Consider the following 22787-nt stretch of genomic DNA (forward strand, 5'->3'; position numbering starts at 1 on the left):
GTAAGCACTGAAGAATCCTGGATGGATCCGATTCTTGCATACATCTGCGATGGCGTTTTACCAGAGGACAAAAGGCAAGCAAGAAAGCTAAAATGCCGAGCAGCGAGGTACACACTACTCGATGGGGTACTCTACCGCCGAGGATTCACTTTGCCCCTTTTGAGATGTCTGGACAAGGAGGAGGCAGAATATGTATTAAGGGAGATTCATGAAGGGATATGCGGAAATCATTCGGGAGTAAGAACTTTAGCCTTCAAGGCACTCCGGCAAGGATACTTCTGGCCAACCATGCACCAGGATGCAAAAAAGATGGCAAAAAACTGTAAAACATGCCAAAGCTTCTCTGAGGTTCCTACACAACCCCTAGAAAAGCTGACCACTATGACATCCCCATGGCCTTTTGCTCAATGGGAAATCGACATGATTGGTCCGTTACCGAAAGGCCGAGGAGCGGCAACCCATGCAATTGTAGCAGTAGACTACTTCACCAAGTGGATAGAAGTGGGGGTCCTTAGCCAAATCACGGAGAGAAAGACAACGAATTTTATCTGGAAGAATATCATCTGCAGATACGGAATCCCTTATACCATCATCACCGATAATGGGAGGCAATTTGACAACAACAACTTCAGAGAGTTTTGCTGGAACCTAGGGGTAGACCTGAAGTTCTGTACCCCCGCACATCCCCAGGCAAACGGACAAGTGGAAGCAGCCAACAAAGTGGTAAAGAAACTCCTGAAGGCTAGACTGGGAGAAAAGAAAGGAGCTTGGGTTGACGAGCTACCAGGGGTACTGTGGGCTTACCGGACAACTCACAAAACTGCTACAGGGGAAACCCCATTTGCCTTAGCTTTTGGTCATAAGGCGGTGGTCCTAGCAGAAATTGGAGTAGGAACACATCGGACGGAATACTTCAATGAGGAGCAAAATGGCGAGCAGATCTGTTTGAACCTGGACCTGCTGGAGGAGAAAAGGGAAGGGCCTTCGTATAAAGTGGCCTAATGTCAGCAAAGGGTCACGCGTTATTACAATAAGAACGTACGCGTGAGGCAGTTCCGAGCAGAAGATTGGGTGCTCAGGAAGGTGAACCAAAACACCAGGGATCCCAACCATGGAGCTCTTGGTCCGAAATGGGAAGGCCCGTACAGGGTGATACGAGCAACTGGACCAGGAGCCTACAAGCTGGCGTATCCAGACGGACAAGAGGTGAAGAGGTCGTGGAACGCCGAGCACTTGAAAAAGTACTTCCAGTAAGCAAAGTGCTCTACTAGTTTTCATTTTGATAAGTTATTTCTGTTATGAGCACGGTGATTTGTGACACACATATATTCCACATTTCTGTAACGCATTCGAAATTCAATAAAGATGAATTCAGTATGGAACCCTTCTACTAGCAAGCCCATTAAATGTTTACTAAGGCAAGAAAGTGCATGCTTCTGCTCGGTCAACAAAAGACCAGCAGCTAATCCTACGAAAATTCTACTAAGGCAAGAAAGTGCCGGCTTCTGCTCAGTCAACAAAAGACCAGCAGCTAATCCTACGAAAATTCTACTAAGGCAAGAAAGTGTCTGCTTCTGCTCGGTCAACAAAAGATCAGTAGCTAATCCTACGAAAATTCTACTAAGGCAAGAAAGTGCATGTTTCTGCTCGGTCAACGAAAGACCAGCAGCTAAATTTACAAAAATTTTACTAAGGCAAATAAGTGTCTGCTCCTGATCGGTCACCGAAGACCAGCAGGCAATTTTGCAAAAATTTTACTAAGGCAAACGGATGTCTATTCCCGCTCGATGCACTAAAGAACCAACAGGCAAAATCAGATAAATTGTCAAGTTATTTCGCAAAAGCAACCCGTAAGCAAAACCAGACAAGAAAGCCAATAGAGAGCATTTAAAAAAATTTTTTATAAACGTTTACAAAGCAAATGAAAATCTAAAGTCTTTACAAAAATAGACCTAAGGATTAGGAGGGTCAACGGCCTCAACAGATGAAGGGTCAGCTAACTCGGGAGGTGAAAGATCAACAATACCAGGAGGAGGAGACGCGGACCCCTGTCCCACTTCAAAAACTCGCTGCCCAGCTTCTCCCTCCTGCACCTTATCCAAAGGAGCCTTCACCTGATCCTGCTCACCCTGCTCCTTATCTCCTTGGCCGGCCTCAGCATGTACCTCTCCACCCCAGCCTCCAGCTTGCTCATGTCCAGTTCGGGATATTCTTCCTTAAGCACGGACATAATGCATTTGTAGCTGAAAGCAACCCCAGAGTCGTACTCGGCATCCAGCCGATCATCCACGTCAGCAGATTTGCCTTTCACCTCCGCCAGTTGCTCACTCAGGGATCTGATTTCCCCCTCAAGGGCGGTCTTCAAAGTGTCTCTTTCACTCTGGGTAGCCTGAAGATCAGACTTCAGGTCGCCCAACTCGCCCTCCAGTTTGGAGGAAGTGGACTCAGCAACTGCAACCTTCTCCTCTAGCTCCGCAACCAGCTTGTTCAGCTCGGCCAGCTTCTCCTTCATGCGATCAGCAAACTCAGCCTTCTTCTTCAAATCCTGGTTCTCAGCTTGGAGCTTCCTCTCCTGGCGCATGATCCAATTCTTGTAACAAGATACTATGGTGGCCAACTTGAAGGAGACCCTTTGGACAGAACCAGCTAGTTCATTAAGATTCATGCTCTCAATGTCCTGGACCATCTTAGGTCCCACTGATTTCCCATAGTCCCTCTGATACGGGGTCAGGTAATCACCCTGATCACGGACCGGAAGAGGGGAGGATCGGTCCCCAGAGCGTGAGCTGACCTCAGAACGCTTGTCAGTTGTTTTCTCCCCGACACTCTTACGAGGTGGAGGTGAGGGCAGAGCAGGAGCGAAAGCCTTACAAGGGTCAGCACTAATTTTCTTCGGGGGCGGAGGAGGGTTGCTGGAGCTGCTCGGAGCCTGACCACGCTTTCTGGTCAGCGCACTGAGGATCTTGTTATCCATTCCAGCCGCTATGTCCACTAAACCCGAACCGAACAGGCTTGTTGGTGACAGGAGGTCTTGACAGGTAGACGCGTTCACCAGAGAAGTCTCCACCTAAAGCAAAGGTCGGTCCTCAAGCCCCCTGATCAAACCCCACGACTCTAAAATAGCAAAGAAGGTTAAAGAACCCAATAAGTGGCAGTTTGATTAAGAATGTAGGCAAAAAATGAACGACCTGGGGTGACAAAATGTGTTGGAAGGTAAATATCACCACCCAACGAATGAGCTGCAGGACACCAACTTCCCCCAGCAAAGAAGAATTTGTTCTTCCAATTTTTGCACGAATAGGGGAAGCCGGTGATTGGTTTTCTCTTCGCAGAGCTCGACATGAAATAATATCAGCCTGCTTCCTTCGGGCTACTCCTCAGCTGGTATAGATGCTTCACTTCAACAAGGGAGGGCTCCTCTGATCCACACCTCTCCCACAACACATATATAGCTGAGAGAACCCTCCATCCGTTGGGATGTAGCTGACCTGGGGCCAAGTGCATACCGCCCAGTATTTTACCAAAATAGCGTTGAAGGGGCAGCCGAGTTCCTAATTTGAAACTCTCCAGGTGCATCGTTACATACCCCCGCGGAGGCCGACTAGGAACATCACCTTTCCTAGGAACCACCAGGAGAACCTCCTCAGGAATGTTGTAAAGGTTCTTCAGCTTGAACATATCAGTTTGGGTGGTGGCACAAGCTATAAAGTCAATAGGATAGGAATCCGCCTCTACCTTATGACCAATGTTCCTTTTTCGAGGGGGTCCGCTCGGTCCGGAACTGTTCCCCTCACCATCACCAACTCCTTCGGGGACCCCAACCCCACCGAAGCTATGATCCTCACCAGAACCCGACACAGGTCCACCTCTATTCCCTACTAGCTAAAGTTTGGGGGAAGGAGAAACAGCCAAGGGGCGTGGATACTCAAGGGTATCCCTACCATGGGAGGGGCCTACACTACTAGAGGGGTGTAAAAAATCAGTAGGTATGGACAGGTTAAGGTCTGAATCCCCTACTTCTTCGTCGCTCTCATCAGCAATTAACTTCCTCTTCCGATTTGACATACCGGAATCCCAAAAGAAAACAGAGAAAACTCGAGTATATGGACATAAAAAGGGCAACACAGAACCCAACCAACAACAACCAGAGGAGAAGTTAAAAGCAATACCTGGATTGAATTGGCACTGATGGTGCGGCCGTGATAGAGAAAAGACCCAGCAAGTGGATACTCCAAACACGGAAAGTGTAAGCAAAGTTCAGAGAGGGGGTTAATTAACGACGGGGAGATGAATAACCAAAACGATGAAGACATAAGTCTAGGGATTTGAAATGAAAAGGGAAAATGAAAGCATTTAAGTGATGGGGATGCCAGCTCACTCACCGAATATCGAGGACAGATAGCCCGTCGTTACAAATTTCAAATACGAAGAGTCTGGAGATGCCACGTCACTAACCGTTACAAGAGGCCCGGATAGATGTAAGCCCAGATATGCAATGGACAAGTTCAGTTAGGCCCATGCTCAGGTCGGAATCTCCCCAGAAGAAAAATGGTACCTCAGCTCCGTCCCAGTAAACACAAGACCAGATGAGAAGCTCCCCGGGTTAGTGAGATTTGACTATTAGTTTCTACTCTTGACTCGTTTCACTCACAAGACCAGAAACTGGGGGACTGGTGTTAAGCAAATAAAAGCACCAGGTCGGCCATGCTACTATTTCCACCCCGGCATGAATCACCTCAGCCAGATGGTACGAGCAGAACAGGGGGCAACATGAGCCGATCAGAGACGAATACTGACCAGAGGTATATACCGAGCTGATACCCGTCCCCCAAAAAGCGGAAACACGATCTCATAGAATCTCGGTAGTTGCGCTTTCCCAGAACCGTTGCGGGAGACGCGAGATCCCACGTTTGCCCATAATGCAGCAGTTAGAGTCCCATGAAGGGCTGCCACTACCCGAAAAAGGTGGGATGAAGGGCAAACGGGAAAATGGGGGCAGCGGCTATAAAAGAAGAAGAAATCGATGAAGAAAATGAGAGAAAAATTGAGAGAGAGGAAACGCTGCCAAATTGCAACCAGACCATTTTCTTACAAACTTTGAGTAAAACAAAAACCATTCTCGAATCCAAATTGCATTGTTTTCCCGTAAACACCTTGTGCTAACTTAGGCATCGAAGGGTTTACGCCGGCAAAACCACCGGCGTCTCTGATCCGTTTTTGGTGAACGCAGGTCTAGTAAGGAAAGGGAGGGCGATTCCAAACCCCGCGGTTCGAGCAACAGTTGATAAACATAACGTTGGTGAAAGAATCTGGTCAGTCTAAAAGCGAGCAGATTTCAGCATCAACAATAAAGACATCTTGTTCTATTTATACTAGGGTAAAAATGATCACTAAAAATTAAAAAGACTTAAATACTCTTAGAAGATCTGGGATATTACAAATTTGTTATTAAGCTATATAGTTTTATAGTTAATTGAATACTAATTTTATTAAACCATATGTCTTAAGAGCGTGTTTGCATCAACAAAGAGGGGGCTTACACACACGCACATGCACGCACACACTACTAATATGTTCTAATTAACAAACAGGTATGTAGTGCCTAAATTAGGAAGAAATAAAGTTTCATTTTTTTTTTGAAAAAAAAGTAAGCCTTTCATTAATCACAACACCTTGAGTACATCATATAATTCAGCTGGAATATTTCCCAGCCATATACAGGGAGAGTTTTTCCCCAAAGCTAGCTTAGTTAGGAAATGGGCATAAGCATTACAATGTCTTGGAATGTGATTGACAACAACTTTCTGGAAGTTCTTCATCTGGTTTTGGATCGCCAGATCCAAAACCAACTCAAAGATTACAACTAAGTTCGAAAGGAAAATCAAAGGCTAGTTTGGATAAATAATGATTTTACAAGTCCTTGCTTAGAGTTCTTACAGTATCCACTAGTGCATGAAAGGCAGCCTGAGTACACACACCACACCTTCTTTGGTACAAAGTAGCTAAATTCAAAACATGTTTGATCACCGAATTTTGAGTAGCTATGGTGCAGATTTGACGGAGCTATCTCTCCAAGTAAATTAAATTCTGGGACATTCATACTTTCATAGTATAGACCAAATAAAATTCACTTTTTTTTTATGTTATAATTAGATGTTGGATGATATGTGGGGATACTGGAAGCTTGTTTTATTTTTGAAAATGCAGCAAGTCTTTTTGTGTGTTGTCAAATTTGATGTTGCTTCCATTATATATGTCAATGTTGCTTTATGGATGATACATGAATTTGATGGGATGCATGGCTATGGAAATTTCTTAATTTCTGCTCTTTTAACTTATACAAAGTGAGCACATTGCTCTGCCTTCGTTAGCTTCTCCAATCCCAATTTCGCCATTCTAGTTGTATATATTCAAATTATTTATTTTGAAACTGGTAACTAGTAGCGCGCACACACACACATATATAATTTACATAGATTATTATTGTTGAGAATACGAGTTAATATTGCTTCTTTGAACTTCAAAATCAACTATAACAGAGACATCAATCAACAAATCCAAATTCGTCAAGGCGTGTGCGAAACACTATCCTTAAGACTAATTTCTGTACCTTAAAGAAAGATTTCCTAATTCAAGAAGGACAAGAAAATGGTTTCATTTCTATGATACAATGATACTGTTGTTCTTGGGATTATTATCTCACAACAATATAGAATAGCAAAAGTAAATTGATGAAAAAACATCAGACAGAAGTATAAGCGACATTAAAACAATCGGATTATTATCTTCTCTCTTTACTATCATAGTAGGCATACTTGGAGATTTTGTATGTCCCTCTTGTACAGAGAAATCCTTTTAAGACTTTTTCCTATTTTAATTTCAAATAATCACCCACTTTTTTTAATTTAATTCAATTTAAATAATCCAAATCATATGTAAATTTGATTTATTCAACTATAATTAGTAATTAAATCAAACACATAATTAATTTCGAATCAAATGCAAAAGTAATTGCTCTCACTTCCCTTCAATATGAAACATTAATATTTTGAAATACTAATATGATATCTAAAAGAAACACATATAACCAGAATAAAGGTAATTACAGCAGAGGTTAGCTGAGTACAAATTTTGAGTCAGTAATCCCCTGCGATCACATTAATTAATGTTATAGAATTAATTTAAAATTTCGCATGTCATACATCGGAAAAAAGTTTAGCGCAATGAAAAAATTGTTCAACAATCTATTTTCTTGGGAATTAGATGTGGTAAAGCTTATACTAGATGAATTTGTTTCCATGTAAATCTCGGCAGGGAGACACGAGAGATGCAAATGTCTAGTTTTCTCAATTTTAATTTTATTTGTCATTTGACCTTATAGGGGTACAATCGTCATTTCTCAGAAACTCCTTATTGACTTCAAAGACTGGAGGAAGGGATCCGAAGTCCCCTCTCCGACTTTAGGTGCGTTTGGGATTGAGGTGCTGTAGCTTTTAAGCTACAGCTGCTGTGAAAAAAAAGCTGTAATTATGAAACAAAAATTAATAATATATAGTAAATATAAATTTTAAATAATAATTTTGATAAAATTATTAAAGATATAATAGATTTTGTATTGTACAAGTGAAAAATCATATCAATATAGCTTAAAAGCTACAGCAGTTAGTGTTTACCAAACACTTTAGTGCTGTAGCTTTTAAGCTACAGCTGCCCAACCTCAATCCCAAACGTACCCTTTGCCGTCGCTCGCTTTCCCGCCACCGTCTGGGTCCCCGACTGTGACAGTCTACCATCACAGCCAAGCAGGCAGTGGTTTCCCGGTTTGGCTTTTAACAATACTTTGGTGAATTTATTTGTTCTTCTTACATTTTCTTTTGCTAATTAATGTTTTTTTTTTTAAATAAACAAAGACGTTATTACATTAAGGATTAAAATAAAATAATCCAAGACTCTAATCGTTTATTTTATTTTTTTTTTCAAATCGCGTTATTGAATCTGCTTTTCCAGTTTGTGCTGCTGAATCTAAAACTGTTGGTCCATTAAATTCTAGTATAATAGAAATGTTTAATAATGTTTAAATTCTAGTATGACAGAAATGTTCAATAATTGTTTAAATTCTAGTATAATAGAAATGTTTAATAAATGTTGCATTTTTATTTTTTTTTTGTTTATTTGGATTTTTTTTTTTAAATTTCTTGTTTCTTCATTGAATGCTGCATTATAATTTTGGCAGATTTTATCTGTTTAGAAACATGGATGTTGACAAAGACAATCCTCAAGATGAAGTTTCCATGTTACGTTTCTGCAAAATCACTCTCAGTTGGGATTACTTTCTCCTGGTCAAAGAATCCTGTGTATGCAACCAGATTTGTCTACATCTTACATTCACTTATAGTTATTGTAAATAGTGCTTTCATTTTTCTATTTTTTTTTTTTGGCAAAGGAGGGAAATGACAAAAATGGTAAGAAAAACTGGTAATTGATTATGCAAGTTTTCTGTGGGGCACTAATCTTTATTGCATGCCTTTACCATTTACACCATTGGTAAATGCTGTTTGTATACACTGACATGCTTAGAAGGGGGCCGGGTTTGAAGTACATTTTAAGTGGAAAGGTTAAGTGGGTATGGCAATCAAGAAACTGTTTACTTATCAATTGGGAATGGTAAGATTAGTTATTTTATCCTTTGACAGATCACTAACATTTGGTAATCAAGCCAGCTATTTTGTTTTAGGTGTGACAACATTAGCTTCTGGAAGAACCATCCATTATGATCTTTGTTTACTTGACCGTATTGTATAAAAGAATATGCATCGAATCTGTAATTTACTTGTTAAAGACTTCGCAATGGGTGGTGGTAGTGCGGTAATGTGACTAGACAATTGATGTTCTTACTATAAAGAGTTGACTAGAAACAATTGCTGGACTAAAAGTTTTAACCTTGGTGGAAATTTACTGAATGCTACAAATTGACCAAAATTATTATGATAATTGAAATGAATTGTGAAGAGATTTACTGATTTTTGAATTAATGAATTGCATTATTCAGTTTACTGGTTTCCCTCTCCTATTTTATTCTTTCTGTTTCTCTGTGTGGTATGATAAAACTCTTCCGTATCTGCTATCTTGTTTTATGTAATAAATCCTTCTTTCTTAGCTTTTCAGAAGAAAGAGAATATTCTTAACTAATTTTCTTTAATAATGGCAATTTATATCTTCTTTAATTCCCAATACATAGCCAACAATTTGAAGGCAGCATATCCCTTGTCTTCAGTTACAACTATAAATTGTATGTGATCAGGTTTGTTCAAAATTAATGGAAGAATATATTTAAGAATCACACATCTCAATGGAATAGAGAGTAATAAAGTTATGAAAATTGTGTGCTACATGAGGACGCTTTTATCTAATGCTTGGCTTCACAATTCATTTGATGATGGCATCTAAAAAATGGTGCCTATAGAACAGAGATTATTGCACATCTTATTTCAGCTGTCATGGGGTAAATAAGCTTAAGAAAAAGTTGTTTTGAAGGTTTATAACACAATTCTTATAATCATGATGTTCTTGGTTAGGTTAAATGGCTAGTGGTATAAAATAGAAATACATTTGTGGGCTACTGGCTAATGTTATCAGCACTTCTTTAGTAAACTTCTTCTAGGCTTTTAAATCACAATGCTTTATTATGATATAAGTCTGGTTTAGTGTGGCTTTTGCTTGTCTAACTCTCAAATTGGTTCAGTTTCCCAGGTTTATGGTCGTCTTGCATTGTCAGGTGGGACCTGCAACTCTTGTTCCTTTGGGAACCGGATGCAAGTATTTTTGGTATATTTTCAACAATAATTCTTTTTTTCTTTATCTTTCACTCATTATTAGCATATCATTACTCTTTTTGCAAAACATAGGATGCTGACTTGTGGCCTAACAGATGCCTTCCTCCAAATCAGTATTCAAATATTCCTTCATCTGAAACAGATAACTATCTTACCTTCAAGAGAGTTCTATGATGAGGCACTGGAAGCTGGATAAGATCTCAAAGATTTTACTACTCGTGACTGGCACAAATACAACTGCTTTGGACCATTTTCCTCAGCCCACTGGAAGTTGAATTTGTCCTGTTTCATAAATTGGTTAGCTTGTATCCAGAGCTCATGTCAAGTTCTCAGCTGGCGTTCATATCCCCTTATAGACATCAGGTCAAGCAATTCCAAGAATGGTTTAAGGAAACTTTTGGAGAGTCTACTACTGATGGCTGCCAGGTAATATGGCAATGCTTCTCTTCTTAAAAACCCTTCCTTATCTGTTTCCTTTTTCCTCTGGGAAATGTATTTCTTAAATCAGCATTTGATTTCTGCAAAGTTATGGTCATGTTTAGCCATGTAAAATTCTAAATTCTGTGCACATGCACTCGTGAACCCTGTATCAATATGTGTTTCTGAGAGTACAACAGCAGAACTACTGGCCCTTGTTTCAAAATTGTACTTCAGGTAATTCATAGGGATTAAAAATCATTCTAAATTGCGGATGTCTGCATTTTTTAAAATACGACTTTAGCATTTTGCAACATTGTAAAATCTTGAATCTGCATTTTAGAAAGTGCGGACATCTACTCTATAGAAGGATTATGTGGAATAATATACTTTCTCCATTTAATTTCTCCCTTTTTCCAAGAAAAACTCTCCAACTTCACACAGTAAGATCCTGGGATTTCTTGGTGTTCAATTGGATCCGCTTCTCAAAACTACAGTGCTGAGAGTGCTATTATAGCAGCCCTTAATGACTCTGGGATTTGGCCTGAATCAGAATTTTGAAAGGTGCTTGTAATGATGGCAAATACTTCACTTGCAACATATAACGTGATTCCTCAATATACTAAATTATAAAATATCATCTTAATGGTTGTTATTTTTCAGCTAGCCTGACCTGTTGCTATATCTTTTTCCCCGTCGAAGGCTGATTTTATTATTGATATTGAATGATTTTTTTTTATTTTTTAACAGTTAGATAATTAGAGCTTGGTGTCACCCTTCATCAGAAGCTGGAAATTATACCGCCAGAGAAATTGAGGGTTCACAGATGTCCTACACTTCCTCTACGGCAGCGGGAAAGAGAGGAAAGGATGTTAGTTTTTTCCGGACTGGAAGAAGGTACTGCACAAGATGTGGTTTTACTTTGGCGAGAATTGTGGACACAAAGTCTGATATTCTTCTCTTCATCTGGATGTGAAGAAGCAAATCTCTGAGATGCTTTTGATGATGCATGATGCCACTACAGTTGGAGTAGACCTTATAACAATTTCAATAGGGCATGCACATGCTTTGAACTTTAGCGATGAATCCATTTCTATTGGTTCATTTCATGCGATGAAGAATGGTATACTGACCTCAAATTCTGCTGGCAATAGGGGTCCCAGAACTGATCAATTGCTAGTGTGTCTCCATGGATGAAGCATGTTGAAGCCAACACCACATATCATCACTTGTAAGTCTTTAAGATACAAGGTTGTTAGGGAATGAAAAGACAATAGTGGTAGGTATCATGGACTCTTTTATTAGCATTTATACACAATGAAATTACAATGCTCACTAATTATCGGTTCTGTGAGTCATTTTAGCTCCTAACTTGTTTAAAAATGTAAAACAATGAAAGGTCTGAGCCTTCGCATTGCAGGGATTGTTCTATTCTCTGTCTTAATAGTAGCTTAGTAGATAGAAAGATTATGCTATGTAATACTATCGACCAAGATTTCGAGGTTCATCAGAGACCTTCAAACATAAATTTTCCCGTTGCCGTTGACTTTTCATCACGTGGGCAAAATATATACGCATCAGATATTATGAATGTGAATGATGTCCAAAATCCGAAGTTCTCTCATCCATGGTATAACGTACTTTTTTCTTTTTTATCCTATTTAATTTTCTGACTTGATTCTCAAATGTCCTCCAGCAAGGCATAGCTGCCCTGGAGTAGATATCTTGGCTGCAAATACATCAATTGCTTCCCTTACGGACAGCATATATAGTAGATAAGAGACGTGCTAAATATCATCCTGCTGGTGTAGCTGCATATGTTAAATCATTCCACCTGGATTGCTCTCTTTTTGCCATCAAATCTGCTATAATGAGTACTGATAATCTTTTGTCATTATAAGTTTTCATGTCCTGATTTACCTGCATGATAAGCAGCCAGAAGCTGGTTTTACATATCAATCCTGTCAAGCTGTAAATCTGGGACTCATATATGATGCTTCCAAAGAAGACTACCTAAAATTGCTCTGCAGCATTCATATGATTTTGTCTAGAAACAAAAATTAGAATTTGTTATTGATTAATTAACCTTAACTTCTCGGTTCATGTTGCAACACTGCCTGACATATAAAAAAACCCTTTGAAGTAAGTAAAAATTAGCATTACGACTTTCGGATATTTACAAGGAGTGGAATAATTAGAACAACTGACAATGCTTTTTCCATAAGTGCATGCAATCAGAAAGAAAAATCTAGCATATAATTCAGAATGTCTCAATTCATTGCATTGGTACAAAATCTCATATGTGGCTTCCTTATTTGCAATAAATGGGTGCAAAATTTAATTAGTTTCTAAATACACATTATTACGCCTGATCCTGATTAATATCCATTAGAAAACCTTCCTAAGCTCATCCAATAATGATATAGAAATTAGTGATTCCAACAAGTGATTAGCTGTAATTGCTAGATGTTTGCCATATCAAGGAAAATGAATATGGAAGCTTATCAAACGTGTCAATTCTCTTAAGTCACAGTTCACAAAATAAATAGTGTGTATCACCTTCACCTAAATAAACATGAAGCACCTAACAATGGCTAAGAATGGATTCCTTCTCTTCAATTTCTTGTCCTTCATTCTTTTCCTCCCAATGAGCATATTGGGTGGTGCCATTACTTCTCAGGATGATAGAAAGGCAAGTATGGATATTTGTTTTTCAGCATTAGTTGTTTTGAATTTCCTCATGGTCAATGAATCATATATACTTATATGAACGGCATTCTTCCTGATTTTCTGGTGGTTAATGATGCCTATATATTAATTGATAACTAATGACAATGGCCAGTTTGGATATTTAAATCTAACAAGTCATTCTCTAGTGCATATATCCACACTTTATACCTTTTGGAAAGGCGTGTAATAGACTATACTCTTGCTTCTTCTATTTCTTCTTCTTCTGCTTTTTTTTTTTTTTGGGTTTTTTTGGGTTTATCTGAAAATAAGTATCAAGTGATGTAGGTCCATATTGTCTACTTGGGGTCACTTTCCAGAGGAGAATATGAAACATCATCACAGCATCAGAGTATTTTGCAAGAAGTTATTGGGGACAGGTAGTATTCCTAAAAGTTAAGTCTAATATTTGCGTAAATTCTCTTCTAAACTCTCTCTCTCTCTCGTTCTCAATATGTGAGTGCAGCTCAGTAGAAAATGTATTGGTTAGAAGTTACAAAAGGAGTTTCAATGGATTTGCTGCCAAGCTCACTGATCATGAGAGACAAAAGCTGGCCAGTAAGTATTGCACTATGTATAGATAGACATATATATATGAATTATGGCTTTATTTTGTAACTGTGATATGCAGGCATGGAAGGAGTTGTGTCTGTTTTTCCAAGCAGAACTCTCCAACTCCACACCACAAGATCTTGGGATTTCATGGGCTTAAATCAATCTATTACTAGAAAACGTAGAGTAGAGAGTGATATCATAGTAGGCGTCATAGACAGTGGAATTTGGCCTGAATCGGAGAGTTTCAGCGATGAAGGTTTTGGTCCTGCCCCAAAGAAGTGGAAAGGTGCTTGCAAAGGTGGCAGAAATTTCACTTGCAACAAGTAATGTATTTCTCTATTTAGTGGTGTACCCAGCCTTTTCTGAGGCTTAAGAAATTTTAGCAAAAACATTCTAACATTTATTGATGATATTGCAGCAAAATAATTGGAGCTCGATATTACACAACAGATGATATATCTGGTAATACTGCTAGGGATATACAGGGTCATGGAACCCATACGGCCTCTACAGCTTGTGGAAATGAAGTTAAGGATGCTAGTTTTTTTGGCGTGGGACAAGGCACTGCCAGAGGGGGAGTTCCCTCTGCAAGAATTGCCGCTTATAAAGTCTGTTCTCCTGAATTAGGGTGTGCAGAAACAGCCATATTGGGTGCATTTGACGATGCTATTGCTGATGGGGTTGACATTATAACAATATCATTAGGAGGACAAAATACCCTAAACTTTACCCAGGATGTCATTGCAATTGGTTCTTTTCACGCTATGGCAAAAGGAGTACTGACCTTACATTCAGCGGGCAATAGTGGTCCTTTCGTAGGCTCCACAGTTAGTCTAGCTCCGTGGTTGATGTCTGTAGCAGCCAGCAACACAGATCGCCTATTTGTCGATAAAGTTGTCCTTGGGAGCGGACAGACATTAGTGGTAATATGAATCACATAATTTTGTATTTGCAAATACTCTATAAGCAAGCATTCTGACAATCTGTGTACACCAACAGGGTTACTCGATTAATTCTTTCTCTATGAAAGGGAAAACGTTTCCCCTGGTAGATGGGATGGATGTTTCAAGACCATGCAAAAGTGATTTCGACCCTCAGTAGGCTTACTAACTCTTCAATGATTCGTTTCAACTCCTCATAATTCCTCATAAAACAAACAAACAGAAATTTAGAATTCGTCTTGCATTGCAGGTTGTGTACCGATGGCCAAGGTTGTATTGATAGTAGGTTAGCAAAGGGAAAGATTGTGATATGTCAATCCTTTGACGGGTTTAATGAGGTTCACAAAGCTGGTGCTGAAGGATCCGTCTCGTTAAATGATGTCGAATTCAACAAAGTTTCCTCTGTTGTTTCATTGCCGGCAGTGGCTCTAAACGAGGACAACTTCAACAGCATCTACTCCTACTTGAAATCTACAAAGTAATAGATATAATTATATATTAACCACATTAAGTTTGGACATTTCTTTTATTTTTAACTTTATTCTAGAAAACTAATCCAATCTTTGCATCTGGGTTACAGAAAGCCCGAAGCAAATATATTGAGTACTGAAGCAGTTAAGGATTCCGAAGCTCCTGTTGTCGCAGACTTTTCTTCACGCGGACCAAATGAAATTGTACCAGACATCTTGAAGGTATATATATTGTTTTAAAACTTGTTGTCTCAGACAGAAATATATATATATGAATTATCTTGATTTGATGGTTGTTTAACATTATTCAGCCAGATATAAGTGCACCTGGAGTAGATATATTGGCTGCATTTTCACCTCTTGGTGCAGTTTCTGACGACCCAGAAGATAAGAGGCAAGCTAAATTCAACGTAGTATCTGGAACATCCATGTCTTGTCCTCATGCTGCTGGAGTAGCTGCATACGTTAAATCGTTCCACCCCGACTGGTCTCCTTCTGCCATCAAATCAGCTATAATGACTACTGGTAAAGTTCTGTCATTAAAATACAAATGTTCGGGTAACTTAATTGCAAGTTATCATTCCTAAATCACCAATTTTTTTTCTCTGCCTGTAGCGTGGCCCATGAATTCTTCCAAAAATCAAGATGCTGAATTTGCATTTGGTTCGGGCCATATCAATCCCGTAGAAGCCGTAAATCCAGGACTTGTGTATGAAACTTTCGAACAAGATTACATAATAATGCTCTGCAGCATGGGATATGATGAGCGCAATATTGGCAAAATTTCGGGAAATATCAGCACTTGTCCTAAAGGCTCAGATAAAGCAACACCAAAAGATCTCAATTACCCTTCAATGGGAGCTCAAGTTTCGCCTGGAAAGTCTTTCACGATCAACTTTCCAAGGACAGTTACTAACGTGGGCCTTGCAAACTCCACTTACAAGGCAAAAATCTTGCAAAATTCAAAAATAGTCAGTATCAGAGTTGTGCCTGAATCTCTCTCCTTTAAGTCCTTGAATGAGAAGAAGTCTTTCAGTGTTACTGTCACCGGAAAAGGTTTGCCAAATGGAGCAATTGTTTCTACTTCCTTGATGTGGTCTGATGGCAATCACCGTGTCAGAAGTCCAATTGTTGTACACTCACAGAGTCACAAGAGTGACCAAACTGAAATTCAACGTGATTGGACAACTAGTATTGGAAAAAATATGCCATAAAAATATGTACAATTATTGATTAAAATAGTTAATATCCATTTAATTAATAAATTTATTTTCGTTCAGTGGGTATTAAATTTAGAAGTAATATCCCAATCTTGCATATTTCAATTATAATGTATCCGTAGATGTAGCAGTATCTAATTTACATATTATTAGACCCGATTCCGATTAATCTCTCTATTATGAAACTTCACTACATGAATCCAATAAAGTATTGGAAAAAATATGCCATAAAAATATGTACAATTATTGATTCAAATAGTTAATATCCATTTAATTAATAAATTTATTTTCATTCTGTGGGTATTAAATTTAGCAGTAATATCCCAATCTTGCATATTTCAATTATAATGTATCCGTAGATGTAGCAGTATCTAATTTACATATTATTAGACCCGATTCCGATTAATCTCTCTATTATGAAACTTCACTACATGAATCCAATAAAGATATAAAAATTGGCGATTACTGATTAGTTCCAACCAGCGATTGGCTTTAATAGCAAGATGCATTCTATGTCAAGGGAAATAAATATGGAAGCTTATTGAACATGAGTTCATTCTGGATTATTCTGATTCACCAAAGATTATAATATGATACCCCATCAATATTGAAGGTGAGTTTTTCTTGGCCTTCACAAAAATAGTGAACTTTCTCTTTTATGCTCATTATTCCAGAGCTTGGGAGTGTACTTGCGAAGACACCGCCAAGTAAGATTTTTAGTTTAGTGTCGTCGTAGGTCTGTAAAATATACATTGGTTACAAGTTATAGGAGTCTCAATGCAAAATATGGCTAGTGAGTTCTTCAGAGTACTACTACTAGACGTCACTTGAACAAATGATACATTTTGAAGATTTTTAAAAATTGAAACTTGCATTTTCAAACTATATATACAGGCATGAACGGAGTTGTATCTATTTTTCCAAGGAAAGCGTTCCAGCTTCACACAACAAGATCTTGGGATTTTGTGCGTTTCAATGGATCCACTTATCAAAAACTGCAGTGCAGGGAGTGATATTACAGTAGCCCTTATTGACTTTGGGATTTACCCTGAATCAGAAGTGGAAAGGTGCTCGTAACTGTAGCAAAAATTTCTCTCGCAACAAGCAACGTGATACCATCAATATACTAAACATATAAAAGATAATCTCAATAGTTGTGATTTTTCAGCTGGTATGACCTGTTACTATGTCTTTTGCCCGACAGAAGGCTGACTTTATTATTGATATCGACTGATCTTTTTTTTTTTTCCCCAACAGTTAGATAATTGCAGCTCGGTGTTACCCTTCATCAGAAGCTGGAAATTATACTGATAGAGATATTGGGGACCATGGAACCCAGATTCCTCTACAGCTGCAGGGAACAAAGTAAAGGATGTCTGTTTTTTCCAGACTAGATGCTTGTTTGGTATGACTTATTTAATGACTATAAGTGCTTATTTGATCCCATAAACTCTCTTGTCATAATTTTTTGCTCTTGTTTGATTGTTTTTCTAATAGAGCTTTTGAATGATTGTTTTTCTAATAGAGCTTTTGAAGTTTAAATAAGTTATTTTGCCTCTACTACCAAAAGATCAAATTTTGGGCTTTTAAGAGTAGAGGTTGAAAAATTATTTTTAAATGTTTAAATATCTAAAATATTCTCTACTTATTTAACAATCTTATTTTATTATTTTCATAATATAACTTTAAAAAGTTTGCCTGTTAAAATAATTTTTTATATTTTTTTAATAAAAACTCTTATTGACAACCAAACAACTAAAGTTTTTTGGCTAAAAGCTCTACTTAAATAAGCTTTATTTGAAAAACTATACCAAATGGAGCCTAGGGCAAGATACTGTAAGAGGTGGTCTTCCTTTGGCAAGAATTGTGGCACATATCAATTGTATGTAACATTGTCCATGGCAGAGGCGACTTTAAGAATAGGTGAATTAGGTAGTCACTTAAGCTTCATTTGTTAGGAAGGCTCTATTGTGACACCTAGACTTCATATATTAAGAAGACCCTTTGTTTTTAATTTCCTTCATATACTCAAATTAATAGATTTTTAAGTTACTTATAGTTTGAAAGTCTATTTTTAAGTTCAATCTTTAATTAATAACTATGTTACAATTAAGAAATTTTATGCAAATTCTATATTTGATAAACTTAATATTGAAAGCATAATTAATAATTTTGTCTAACCGCTAATTCATTAATATTTTTCAAGAAAAATACTAAATTCTTTATCTATATGATTCTTAAAAAAAACTTAATTATTTAACATTATGAAATTTCTTGTGCTCTTCTCTATAACGAAAATTATTATATTTATTGGCTTACTTTTGAAGTAAAAACAAAAAATAGTTTCTTAAAATAATAGTTCTAAAGGAAATAAAAAAGGATATCTTCTGACTACTTTTGTTTTTTGAAATTTCTTATTATCTTGTTGATTGTTGATATTTAAGATATAGTTAAAATTAATTGAATTTTGAGCTCTTTTATGGTACTTTGAGTGTTGAAATTACTTAATATAAGAAGACCTCATAAAAAATTATCACCTAAGGCCCCTAATACTTTAGAGTTGGCCTTGGTCCACAGACTCTTTTATTAACATTTATACACAATGAAATTACAATGCTCACTAATTATGGGTTTTATGAAATATACTCAATTAATATCAGTTTTGTGAAATAGGGTTATTCAATTAATACTTCATTGTGGAAGGGAAAAAAGTATCCTCTAGCCCTTTCACATAGTGTTCCAAGTAATTGCTCTAGGTTTGACGTCGAGTAGTTGTAGAGGCTTACTCTAGGATTTTTGGGTATTCAACCCAAAAAAGTAGTCTATTGGATGGAGTAACATGTCTCACTTATAAACTCAAATAACATAACACAAAAATTTACGTGCAAAACTCCATGTAACACTTGTATTTTGTATTATTCTTATTATTAATACTTTATTTGATATATATATATATATATTATAGACTATAGTATTCTATGTTAATGATGTGTGTTTTAAATTTTAAAATGACTTAATTTTTTTCTGAATTTATTAAATACCTTATTAAAAAAGGAAATAAAATCCCTAATGGGTAAGAATATTAAAAGGCTTGGCATATATAGCAGCAAACACAAGAATAAAACTCACGTTTTCTAATAAGAAGAGGGGAAGATTTTGATTGTGTTCTTGTTTTCCAGTAAAGAAGATCTTGAGTTTTGAATTTGTTTTGAAGGTAGGTAAAATTTATAATCCTTTAAACTTCTAGTTTTATTTGTGATTTTATGTGATTAACTGAATGATTTTTTATGTGTTATATTGATAGAATTATGAAAGCATGATCATGTATTGATTTATGTTGTTATTGAGCGAAAGTAGTGCTATTGTTATCCAAAAAACTGTAAACAGTATAGATTCGATATTATGCGACTACTGTTTTCATTTAGTTTCATGTATAAAACTATAGTTAATTGAACTAGACATATTTATCTTTTTAGCATATGGTTATCTTTTAAAAGTTCATTGTATATTAATTGTTTCAATTTTTCAAATTTGGAACACTGGTGCTGGAAAATTCTGATTTTTAACAGTAATTCTCACTTGTATAATTAATTCTAAAACCCAAACAACCTCTAAAAATTCTGGGAATTTTTATTGTAGTACGTGCATATGTATAGTTGCTTTATATTTAAGTTCGTAATTTTTGGATTTTTATAAAAATCATTAAAAATCATAGAGTTGGGCTGCCACAATCTTGGAAACTGTTTTATAGAATTTGCGAGGGCTGATATTGAGGCGAGTTTGGGTTACTTTTTCATTAGTAAATGCCTTATAAATTTTAATTCTGATTCTTTATTGTCTCTTTGATTGTCAAAACTTGAATCACTATTTTTGAATATGTATAACTAAAGTTATGAATTTTTTAATTAGCAATCCTCTATTTATATCGTCACTTGATAGTTTTGATGTTTTTGTAGAAAATCAGTTTTTAGAGATGTATAAGAACTCTAATTAATCTTATTAACTTTTATATTGAATGCTAACATGTTCAAGTAGTTTTTTGCAATATTTGTGAATTTTTGTTGACATAGTTATAGCTTGTTAGAAATTAGCTCTTGTACAATGGTTTAGTGAATTGATGTGTTTAAGTAGCAGTTCATGGTTTAAGAACTTTTTTTTTTGGGGGGGTTTCCTATCATAAGTTAGAATTGAATAAGATATTGATAAGAATCTTGTCTTGATAGTTATAGGCCAAGAGTGAGCTCGTGTGATTGGAGTTATTGTCAATTGCTTTGGATCAAGGTAAGTAAATTCATGCATAATGTTAATTATAAGTATATATGTAAATATTTATTAATAAAATAATGTTGTCCAAATGGATTGGCAATTTAAGATTTTGAAGTTATTTAAAATGTTTTCTTAAATTTTTTACAAATAACGTTAAAATACCTGTTTTTCAATAAATGGTTTTCTTATATATATATATATATATAAAGCTTGGTCAATTCAGTGTCTTATAAGAGCTTTTTGTTGCTGAAAGATTGAAATTGAAAGACCGAAAACTATAGTTAAGGTTTTGGCTCATAGTTCGTAGTTACTGTTACTTATACAAGTGAACATCTAATTATTTTGTGTGCACCTACTGACGATTGTTACAGGATAAAACACCCTAAATGAACTATTGGCTAGGTCACCGGGAATACAGATGACACTATGTGGCATGAGCTAATTGAACAAATAAAATTTTTTATTGATAAACTAATTCTTAAATGATTATTTATTGCAAATGATTATTGTGTTATGACTTAGCTCATTATATTTTATCATGTATATGTATTAGATTATGAAATTATTATTGTTTTCTTATCTATGGTACATCATAATGATTATTATATATTTTATTATTATTAGTAACTTTATGCATGAGTTTGCTTACCGAGTTAACGACTCACCCCTCATCTTTAATATTTCACAGATTGATTTTAGAGATGTGGGCTTTTGGTCTAGAGAAAATGATTTGCTAGCTGAAAAAGCTTGGCTTTTTTTTTTAGATAAATAAATTTTGCTATTTAGGTTATTGTTTAGAGCTAAATTTTGGATTGGAGAATTATTGTTATATTTATTATTTTAGAGACTATTTTTCAACTATGGTTACTATTAATTTTCTTTTAGAAATAACAATAAGATTCATGTCAGTTTCATTTCAAATTGCTCTTGAGATTCTTGGGTGAATTTGGAGTGTTACACTCCAATATCGGAGAAAACTACAGCCGCCAAGGCTGATAGGAGGAAAACCATTTTAAGAAAAATTATTGCAACCATTTTATTATTTTCCTTCCACCTGAAATTTCAGTAACACCCAATATGTCAATTGACTTATTGTTTCTCTCACACTAGAAATTGTTTGCATAAAGAGAAACTGAACTCTTTGGTACCAAGTGAACCTGATCTCCATATATATTGTTTCTTGTTGGAGAATTATTCATTTTCTTATATAAATTGAATTCCTTTTTAGATAAACTAAGTCTTAAGAGAAAATTACTTATTCTTTAAATAAGATTCCTCCAAAATAACAAAATATCATAGAAAATTTCTTAACAATTAGGATACAAATCTTCATTGAAAAATGAAGACATATTTCCTAGCAAATAGGTTCCAATTAATGAATCAATTCGGCTCCTGAGTTGTTTGAAAATCTGAAATAATGAAAGGTCTGAAACTTTTTGCATTGCAGGGACTATTCTATTCTCCGTCTCAATGTAGTCAGTAGCTTAATAAACAGAAACATTATGCCATGGATACGACACACCAAGATTTTGAGGTTCATATAAAGCGGGTGCTGCAGGATCAATCATGACAACTTGAATCTATCTAAATGTTTTTGCTGTTGTTTCATTGTATGAAGTCTAATGAAGTAACAAGGAAAAAAAAAAAAAAAAAAGAGACATCTTTTTTTTCGTTGCCATTTTTTTTTTCACGAGCAACCAGAAGCTGAATTTGTATATCAATCCCGTTAAAGCTATAAATCCGGGACCTCCATATGATGCTTCGAAAGAAGGCTACTTAAAAATGCTCTCCAGCATGCAGAACATCTCAATTCATTTTGCAACAATGTCTTAAAAAAAATTGCAGTAAATTTAATTAGCATTAAGACTTTTGAAACTAAACTGAACAACTCATAATGCATTTTACATAAGCGCATGCAATTTGAATGGAAACTCTAGTATTTTATATCAAAGTTTATTGCATTGGTACAAAATCTTGTACGTGTGCTTCCTTATTTGCAATGGACAGGTGAAAATTTTAATTAGTTTCTAATTACACCAGATTCCTATTAATCTTTATTAGAAAACTTATCTTAGTTCATCCAATAATGGTATAGACATAGAAATTTACAAGGAAATCCATTTTCCTTGACATGGAAATTACACCTGGTAATGCATTTTGAAAACTTCAGCATTTGTTTCAAAATATCACAGTTCATTGCATTGGTACAAAATCTTGTATGTGTGCTGCCTTATTTGCAATACACAGGCAAAATATTTAATTAGTTTGTAATTACACAGTATTAAACCTATCTTTATTTATCTAAAACTTATGTAACATCATCCTATAATGGTACAGAAATTGCTGATTCGAACAAGT

At 36.2% G+C, this 22787-nt stretch overlaps 1 protein-coding gene across 1 annotated transcript; it reads left to right on the forward strand.

Annotated features, from left to right (window-relative positions):
* Positions 1-12840: 12840 nt before the first annotated feature.
* Positions 12841-16157, forward strand: LOC18042313 (subtilisin-like protease SBT4.8). Its single transcript, XM_024183599.1, has 10 exons — positions 12841-12942; positions 13266-13357; positions 13444-13535; positions 13609-13855; positions 13951-14455; positions 14532-14589; positions 14747-14951; positions 15054-15165; positions 15255-15468; positions 15559-16157. Exons 1-10 carry the CDS (start codon positions 12841-12843, stop codon positions 16155-16157), a joined length of 2226 nt encoding a protein of 741 aa, XP_024039367.1.
* The last annotated feature ends 6630 nt before the right edge of the window (positions 16158-22787 follow it).

The sequence above is a fragment of the Citrus clementina genome, unplaced genomic scaffold (genome assembly GCF_000493195.1).
Source record: "Citrus clementina cultivar Clemenules unplaced genomic scaffold, Citrus_clementina_v1.0 scaffold_5, whole genome shotgun sequence".
NCBI classification, from domain to species: Eukaryota; Viridiplantae; Streptophyta; class Magnoliopsida; order Sapindales; family Rutaceae; genus Citrus; species Citrus x clementina.